Below are 9,846 nucleotides of genomic sequence, written 5' to 3'. Positions count from 1 at the left end.
CATCATTTACCGGACCACTTATTGAAAACGAAAACCACTGACTGTAACAATTGGTAGGAACCAAAGAACTGACTTAGATTTACCCGGACGACACCAAGGGAAGGACGTGCTTTCTCCGTCTCCTTGGAAACACGGTTATTATTATTCCGTTCATTATATTTATTTACCAAACACTTTCGGCGCTAGAGAATAATTCAAGCGAATGAAACAAATGGATATCACTGAGCGACGTAAGGGTGTGATTTAATATGGCGTTAGAAACCACCTTGGTCTTTAGGAAACCTGTAAAATATTCAGTCTACTATACTGGAAATGTGTTAGTTTAGCAGACATAGCCATTTAGCTAAACCATGCAGTGGTTTTCATGTCAAGGTCCATTATTTATTCTGCATTTGAGCCACGGACCACCATTTAATGACATTTAGCCTCTCAGAGCCAAAACGAAAGAATATTTTGTTGTCGTTGGATACCGTAAGAGTTTTGTCCAGTTAATTGTTCTGTTGTTTGGCTATATAGAAGTGTATATTTGTACGTCTCTAAATGTTTTGATGAATTGAACAAGGTGGACCCTCTTGTAAACAAGTGTAGGCCTAATGCTTTATTGGGTTGTACAGTCTTTGTATTGAGTTGTGCTTGAATTGTACTGTAATTCTGCAAACTGTTAATAAATAGTTCAATCAATTAATCAATCAATCAATCAGTACCATTAGGAGAGATGACACTAGGCAAACGATCAAAAATAACAATTCTTCTACATTCTCTAATTGTGTAGACTTCTTGTAAATTAAGTAGATGTTTAACAATAATGTAACTATAGCGTAAAAGGAAGTTTCATTTTATGCTCTCAAGAGTTAAAGATCTAATAAGGGACGGGTCCATTTGGTTACCAGATCTCCATCATTTAGCTGGGGACCACCAATACTATATGTTTTTCTCATCCTGTTCTGCCAGACATTGTGGGCCGTGGAGACAACATCGTTGAGATGGTTGACATAACGTTAGACGAGGACAACATTGCGGTTTCTAAGTATGTTCTCCTTCTAAGTGTGTGTGTGTGTGTGTGTGTGTGTGTGTTTTGCATTTAGCATGACGGCCGGGTTCACTCTCATAGGGTGTAAGCACCGAGGATTCCATGCACGGCCAAAAGCCGCTGTCTGCCGGCGTCTCTTCCAGGTTTTTAGACAGCTGGTGGATGGAAATGAAGCTCCACCCACACGTCAGATTGCCGCGTCGGCCAGATTTCCGGAAAACCTTACCTCAGCTGCATTCTGCTGTGTGGTTGGAGCTTCATTTCCATCCACCAGCTGTCTAAAAACCAGGAAGAGACGCCGGCTCTGAGTGGAAAACGGCCGCGCCTGTCTGCCCAAGTCTAGCAACAGCTATAGTCAGCGCAGCCGCAGGCACACTTGAGCTTCCATGCGTGGCCAAAAGCCACTCGTGGCCGGCGTCTCTTCCTGGTTTTTAGACAGCTGGTGGATGGAAATGAAGCTCCACCCACACGGGGGCAAGCTTTTTCCGGGAATCTGGCCGACGCGGCATTCTTCCACCACGTGGGTGGAACTTCTTTTCCATCCACCAGCTGTCTAAAAACTCGGAAGAGACGCCGAAGCCAGTTTTTGTATAGAGTTTGTTTGAAACGTACCCATTCTGCATACTGTTAATAAATACTTCAATCAATCAGTCAAACTTGTAATGGAGTACAGATACATTGCAGTGTTTATACTTTTACTTAAAGGGATAGTTAGATAGATATTTTTTACTTGCCATTAATATAGTGGTTGCAACTGTATTAATTGATTGCCCAAGTCCCGTGGGTGGGAGTTCTGCTCTGGTTTTGGTCAATATTAAGTACTTCCGGTCATTTTGTGGGGGGCACTGGGGCCATGCAGTAAAAGTAAATTAATTCACAAAACTAACTCATTTTTATTGTTGACCTATTTCTAAAATATTAGCGCAACTTTAGTTCAACTTTGACCCCTCTATCACATGGAACTATTTTTTGGGCATAGTGATATGGACACAAAAAACATAGTTCCATGTGATAGAGGGGTAAAAAATATTAATGGCAACTTGGCAAGTATGCCATACAGTTTAAGTTAAAAAATCTGAACTATCCCTTTAAGTACAACATTTGACTACTTTTTCCTCCACAGCTTCAGTGATCACATTAGACCTCGAAGTCACACACGCTCTTTATGTCTTCTCATTTCAGTTCATCACCTGCAGATGCTATTTTCGATGCTGTTATTGGAAACATAGAAGATATAATCATGGGTAGGATTAGTTAAAACAGACTTTATTCAAGTATGTGCTTCAAAAAGTGTGCGTGCGTGCGTGCATGCGCGCGCGCGCGTGCGTGCGTGCGTGTATACAGTGCTCTGTTGCTTAAATTCTGCCACTCATGCAATCAATATCTTATGATGAGGAATAATATGACAATGAATTTCATATATACAGCCAGAATAAGTTAAGGTTTTTAAAAGAACAATGATTTACATAATACGTTCATTGCAAACTCATGCAAATTATAATATATATCAATCAATCAATCAATCAATCTATCTTTATTTCAGACCCAGGAGGATCCATATCACAAACAATACAATATAACAGTAAATACAAAAATAAAAATAAATAAAAAGGTACATATATGCACATATCCCACTGTTCAGTTTCTGACATACAGACATGTGCGCCAGTGGTTCCACAGTCTCGATGAGAACCTGAGTGAACTGCGTGTAGGGTCCGTTATTACAGCAATGATGTCGTTTATTGACTCAGATGCCCTACACATGAATCTGTACATAAGGTTACGTAGTACAGCAGATATATATACACACACACACACTTAGGGCTCCATTTTTGTCACCGCTAAACCCCTTATCCTTATTTTTACTATTTTGAAAAACATTTTTGAATAGTTCAACTAGCCAATCTACATTGACACATTGTGAGCTTGTAGAATGGCCATTTTAACTATTCAAAAATGTTTTGCAAAATATTAAAAAAAATGCAAAGAAGTTTAGGGATAAGGGGTTTAGCGGTGACGAAAATGGAGCCCTAAGGGCTCTATTTTCCTCCAGCGGTGACGAAAATGGAGCCCTTAGGGCTCTATTTTCCTCCAGCGGTGACGAAAATGGAGCCCTTAGGGCTCTATTTTCCTCCATGCTAAACCCCTTATCCCTAAACGTCTATCTTTTTTTTACTATTTTAAAAAACATTTTTGAATAGTTCAAATAGCCGATCTACATCAACAAGTTGTGAGCTTGTAGCTCCTTCCATAGATGAAGAGTTCTTAGTCCTTGTTCTCTACCGTCTCCTTCCATAGATGAAGAGTTCCAACAGCTGCAGCAGAGCTTCATGGACAAACACTTCCTGGAGTTTGACAGTTCCGAGGAGAACAAGCTCAGCTACACACCGATCTTCAACGAATATGTAAGTTGATATCATGCTCTCCCGCCTCCATCTTTAGTTGATATCATGCTCTCCCACCTCCATCTTTAGTTGATATCATGCTCTCCCACCTCCATCTTTAGTTGATATCATGCTCTCCCACCTCCATCTTTAGTTGATATCATGCTCTCCCACCTCCATCTTTAGTTGATATCATGCTCTCCCACCTCCATCTTTAGTTGATATCATGCTCTCCCACCTCCATCTTTAGTTGATATCATGCTCTCCCACCTCCGTCTTTACTCAGCTTTACACCCTTCACTGATTTCACCAATTAATAGCTAACTGCCATGTCGATAATCTGAGGGATGTGTAACAGTCAACCATGTACATGTAGGTCAGTGGTTCTCAAACCTTTTTCATGTCAAGGACCCCCAAATTGACACTTATTAGCCCGCGGACCCCCATTTGAAAATATATGCCAGGGACCCCCCATAAGAGAAGATTTTTTTACGGCTCTAGCAGTGATTGTCAACCATTTTAATTTCAAGGACCCCCAGTTTGACATGCATTAGGCTACAGACAATGGCATTTCTATCTCTGGGACCCTATTTATATTGTAAAATCAATGTTAATTTAACTCTGAGAGTGCCATAAGGGCCCATTTGGTTCCAAACTATCATTTAGCTGGGGACCCCACCCCCTGGAACTCCCTCAAGAACCCCTGGGGGTCCCCAGACCCCACTTTGAGAACCACTGAAAGCAATGATAATATCTTGTTATTCAACATTTATGACACGCCATTTCTGCTCGTATTTCTAAGTAGGATCTGTGTTTTGTCTCTCCTGTAGGGTGATCTGCTGGAGAAATACCTTGAGCAAAAGCTGATAGAGAGGATCCCTGGCTTCAACATGACCACCTTCATAGACCTGCTAATGTAAGACCATGCTTTTGCTCTCACTCGATGCTTTTTGGGTATCTTAGCTTTAATAACCAAAACAGAATAATAGGCAGTTTTGATTAGGGGTAAGTTAACTGTTTCCCTGTGTCTTTGATTACACACATGGTGTTGTATATAAACGTCACATAAATGTTTTGAATGCCCCCAAAATAATGTATTACCAAATCATAGACGTTTGGGCCTTCGTCAGCTATACTACAGACTTCCTCCTTCTCTCCAGCGTATCTCTTTTTGTTCGAGCACCCGTTGAAATCTTTTGGATGTGCTCCTGACCACTCAGTATACCCATATACCCATGTCTATTATAATGCAGAGCGTTTTAATTGACACAAAAGGAGTTCATTTTGGGCACCAGCAAGTAATTTAGTTTTTATGTGGCCAATGTGCAACGGCCTGCCTGAGATCAAAACACTGCAATTGTATTGAAAAAACTCACTGTTCCCGGAAACCTATTGATGCACCTGTTACTTAAAGGGATATTTCACTTTCGAAAAAGCTTTTGGTCATTTTATCGTCTACTCGCTTATGTGAACACCCCAGACAGTTTTTAAGTTGCTCGATTCAGTATTTAGATATTTGATATTCCTTTTAGCTGCCCTCCCCCTTCCTATACAACTTCAAACTCCATTTTAACCATGCTAGATTCATCGAAAACACCCGTCCTTTTTTTCTGGTGACTGATATTTTCCGTGAGGGGGCTGTGGCCTTTCATTTACTGTTTTCATTTATTTATAATAATTATTTTTGTTAACGAATAAGAAGGGGGAGGAGCCAGCGGAGACCAAAAAAATCTAAAACAATTATTAAAAATAATTGAAAACAGTCAATGAAAAACCACGGCCTCTCACGTATTAGAAGGACAACATCAGGCACCAGAAAAAAGGAAGGGTGCTTTCGATGAATGTGTCATGGTTAAAAGTTTGAAGTTATAATGGGTTTGTATAGGAAGGGGGTGGGGCAGCTAAAATTAATATCAAATATCTAAATACTGAATCGAACAACTTAAAAACTGTCTGGGGTGTTCACATAAGCCTGAGTAGACTATAAATTGACCAAGTGAAATATCCCTTTAAGAAATGTACTTCACCCAGCAGGCCACTAGATGGCACACTTGACCTACTTGACTTATTTCTGTATGCTGAGCATATTCATAATATTCAGACCTGGCTATCTTGCCAGCAAGGTGCTAACTAGGTGCAACTTCCCATTCACAGCCCATTCATCCAAACAGAAAAGTCCTATCTAATTGTTGTAGTGACCACTTATCCGTTTGTTAAAAAACACTTTTCTCCCTTTGTGTGAGCCACAACACTAAAGACGCTTGCTTTGTTTGAATGAAATTATAGAATGTCCACTCCAGGTTGGTTCAGGTGTCAAATTAAAGTTGTTTATTTTCTTCCTTTACAGGGAGGCCAAAAAACTGGAAAACTTAAACTTGTAGGATAAAACAAATAAAGTAACACAAAAATCCTACTTGACTGTCCTCCGAGGTGCATATAGCTATGCTGGATAGTCTGATACGTCATACGTGGTTACTCCATGGTGGGAAATAAATTAATAATACAAGTATGGTATGATACAAGAGAACTGTAACTTGTAACTTTTATTTTTGTAGAAGAGGCAAACTAATATTGTTTATGCCGTTTGCTTTGATGGAATAATTGATTGAACATGTGTGTTCTAAATAAAGTTTGTGTGTTGATTATTGTGTAATTTATTTGTATACAGTGAAAACTTGAAACATTATTGTACTGTAAAAAGGTCTCCTTTCCCTTCATCTTTATCCTTTTTAGTATAATAGTATTAGTTTACTATAATTAGATTAATACACGATAATCAACACTAACACTTTATTTATTTATGTTCAATCAATTATTCAATCAAAGAAAACAATATTAGTTTGCCTCTTCTACAAAAAAAAATAGTTACAAGGCTGCATTCTGTCGCGCGTGCCAAGCTGTCATTCTCTTGTATTATTTCCCACCACGGAGTAACCTCGCATCTCGGAGGACAGTCAAGACGGGCAGTGTCGGTATAGGCCAATCAGAGGCAGGCGGGGCGTTACCATGCCTATGCTCGGACACAAACAAGATATACTCCACCATCAGACTCTGTTTTTTTTGTGGCAGTATTCTTTAGCTCAGTGGCCTTGTGGTTAGAGTGTCCGCCCTGAGACTGGGAGGTCGGGGTTCAATCCCCAGCCGGGTCATACCAAAGACTCTAAAAATGGGACCCAGTGCCTCAGACACTCAGCATCAAGGGTTGGATTGGGGGTAAATCCCTGCGACATACTAGCGTCATGTCCAGGGGGTGTACTTGTACATCAAGCTGCCTCACGCTACAGAAACAGGAGATAGGCTCCTGCCCTATGGGCCTCATGGCTCGGCAAGGCTACTATTCTTTAGCTGGGGCCCATGATGGTCTAGTTGTCTTTGACTCACTGGAGTCTCGGCTGATCGCATGTAGATGCCATCGCATATAGATGTAAAAACATGACTGTGTGCCGTCTGTGAACATCATCTTTCTGTCTGTCTCTAACTCTGATTTACATTTCTCCCATGCAGACACCATAAAGAGGAAGTACCCGGTGACATATTTGACTTGCTGCTGACATTCACTGATTTCATAGCCTTCAAGGAGATGTTTGTGGACTACAGAGCAGTGAGTTGTTTTCATGCAGATTTACAAACAATTAGGGTTAGGCTCTGAAACTAGCTGGCCAGATTCTGGCTCTGGTTCTCATATTGTTTTAGGTTTGACAGCTGAGAGAATGTGGATGTCCTTGTTATTGCCTACATCCACAAGATTAGAGACCAGTTGCCAATAATTACAAGTTCAATTTATTATACAGAATTAACCAAATATAAACGTAAAGCTTTCAATTATTTGCTTTAATTGCCATTATTATTACTAGTCCAGGATTTCAATCTGTTCACTTTTTTTGAGGGGCGCTAGCCCCTCCTATATTCAGCTATTAGTGTAGATTTTTGTCTTACACAAACATTATATTCCCATTGACAATGAATGGAGAATTTACATCATATGTGGACAAGCAAATCGACTTTTGTCCTACACAAAGATGAAATTCCTATTGACAATGAATGGATAATTTACGTCATATGCACCTGAGCAAATTATGATGATGTACGATCATCAGAGCGCCCCTCACTCATTTGTTTAACCTGTATCCTGTATTTTTTTCATATATAATTTGGAAGGGATTTTTAAAATCCATGGACCAGAGACGTGTTGTAAAATGAACTGATGTGATCGGTTCAGCGTCAGATGACAATTCATTTCACAGTGATATATTAACAACACTATTGAGTGCATCCATGCTGCATGCCTGGCTGTGTTTGTTTCTAATCTAGCTACAAACTCAACACCTAAACATGACCTTAGCCATTGTTGTTTTTGACAGCAAATTTTGATTTTAGTTTCAGTCACATTTTAGTCACCTGGAATGTTTTACTGTTAGTCTAGTTTTAGTCGACTACATTCCATAAGATATTAGACGACTAAATCTATAGTTGATTTAGTCGACTAAAATGTATTTTGGCTGGCCTTAACCTGTTAAGCCCCAAGGGGGTCCAGGGGGAAAATCCCCAGAATCAACATTGAAATTGCAGATTGATTAGATTTATTGAGTGCTGTTCAGAGGTAAACAGCCATTGCCCCCGCCGGCGGGGGCAATGGGGCTCAAAAGATTTTAATGGCTGATTTTACACTTGCTGAAATAGCCGATCTTCAAGCTCACAACCCGTCGTGAGCTTGTACACTGCTAACCAAGTGTAAACTGACTTGTCTTTTACTTATACTGGATCCCTTTTCCACTAGTCCCTTCCTAACGTCTAGTTTTTATTGACGAAATTGTCAATATATTTTGTCTTAGTTTTAGTCATCGTAGCTTAGTTTTCATTTAATTTCCAATTAGCTTTTGTCAGTGAAAAAACATTTTTCGTTATAGACAGTATTAGTCGACAAAATCAACACTGATGTTAGAAGATGTTTACAATGAGCTGCCAGCATTAATCCCAATGTATTTGCAGCAGAAGGAGGGCAGAGGACTGGACCTGAGCCAGGGACTGGTGGTCACACCTCTTAGCTCCACTAACAACAGACACATCGGCTTCACTGGACCACAGTGACCCTCAACATACATCTCTGTGTTTTAGTCGCTTCACTGGACCACAGTGACCCTCAACATACATCTCTGTGTTTTAGTCGCTTCACTGGACCACAGTGACCCTCAACATACATCTCTGTGTTTTAGTCCATGGGAAGAATCCATCAGCCAATATGACTATGTTGAAACCAGCGGTACTGCAACCGGATACAGGATACAAAACAACATGATTGGTGGCCTGCATAGTTGCAGCACAGACCAACCTCCAGCTTTAAAGTATTATGCTGGCTGTGCTGCCCAAAACGCTTTAATGAAACGAAATCTTGAAAAATATTTGATCCACTTTCTTTTTTTTTAAATTAATGGGTTGTGTTTTGTGCCTGTGATTGTTATTTAAACCGAGTCTGTGTGGGATATGTTTGCATTCATAGATGTTCGTGTGGATGGAACCGTGATGTTGAACTTTGGTATAATTCGTTTTATATAAGGTATACGTACTGTATCTGGCTAGGTACAAGCCATGGTATAAGCTCACAAAGTGATGCAATGTGAGCTTGTAGATCTGCTATTTTAAATACGCTACACAGTGCACAACCGAGTACACAGTCAGTAAGTCACCCACCATCACATTGTTGTAATTGCTAATACAATGTATTGATGGTACCAGTTTGTATTGTAAATCCTCATGGTTGTAAATACATATGTTTATATACAATAAAGATGTTGAATATTGGTAAATCTGTAAAAGTTTATTTGAAAAAAAAAAGTACAAGATCGAGCCACATATACTCTACAGATTATACTAATCACACTCCTGGTACAAAAGGTTATTTCATAAAACATGTGCAAGAAAGTGATATTATTAAATTGGTTAAAGGAGTAGATAAGCCAAACAAATACTTATCAATTACACACCCCATGAAGCCTTGAATTGATGGAGATTTGTTTTGTCACATTCCTAAGTAAGGATGGAGCTCGATACCTGAAAAAACCCAGATAACAAGCTTATTGAGCACCCGATATCAATAAGCTTTGGGCTTATCAAGCCTGTTATGGAGCATAGCGGCCCATGACTACATGTTTAAACAATCAAGACAAGAGGCGAGCAATAAATAAATCTAATCATCCATGCTGGCACAAACATGTGTATTGATACTTGCCAACCAGCGCTGCTCGGGTAAACAAAATTACGCTTTTAAAGTGACCGTACACACACAAACCAGTTAACAGTTTCTTCAATATTATTTTCCAAAAGTAAAAAGGTCAATTGCCTTCTGTCTGCATTTGTAAAAGTACTGTATTTGACGGCCATAGTAAAAGTACTGTATTTGACGGCCATAGTAAAAGTACTGTATTTGACGGCCAT

At 39.7% G+C, this 9,846-nt stretch overlaps 1 protein-coding gene across 2 annotated transcripts; it reads left to right on the top strand.

Annotated features, from left to right (window-relative positions):
- Positions 1–21: 21 nt before the first annotated feature.
- arl2bp (ADP-ribosylation factor-like 2 binding protein) lies at positions 22–9,212 on the top strand. Of its 2 annotated transcripts, none has more exons than XM_079500769.1 (7): positions 22–134; positions 952–1,027; positions 2,213–2,274; positions 3,329–3,435; positions 4,245–4,330; positions 6,919–7,015; positions 8,404–9,212. In XM_079500769.1, the coding sequence occupies exons 2-7, from the start codon at positions 984–986 to the stop codon at positions 8,500–8,502; spliced, it is 495 nt and encodes a 164-aa protein (XP_079356895.1). In that variant the 5' UTR covers positions 22–134; positions 952–983; the 3' UTR covers positions 8,503–9,212. The 2 variants fall into 2 exon arrangements, with proteins under 2 accessions (XP_079356895.1, XP_079356894.1); XM_079500768.1 differs by having other exon boundaries at positions 50–230.
- The last annotated feature ends 634 nt before the right edge of the window (positions 9,213–9,846 follow it).

This window comes from Electrona antarctica, assembly GCF_951216825.1.
Source record: "Electrona antarctica genome assembly, chromosome: 5".
Lineage (NCBI taxonomy): Eukaryota > Metazoa > Chordata > Actinopteri > Myctophiformes > Myctophidae > Electrona > Electrona antarctica.
Note: the sequence above shows the minus strand (reverse complement) of the source record. Positions and strands in the feature narration are given on the sequence as shown.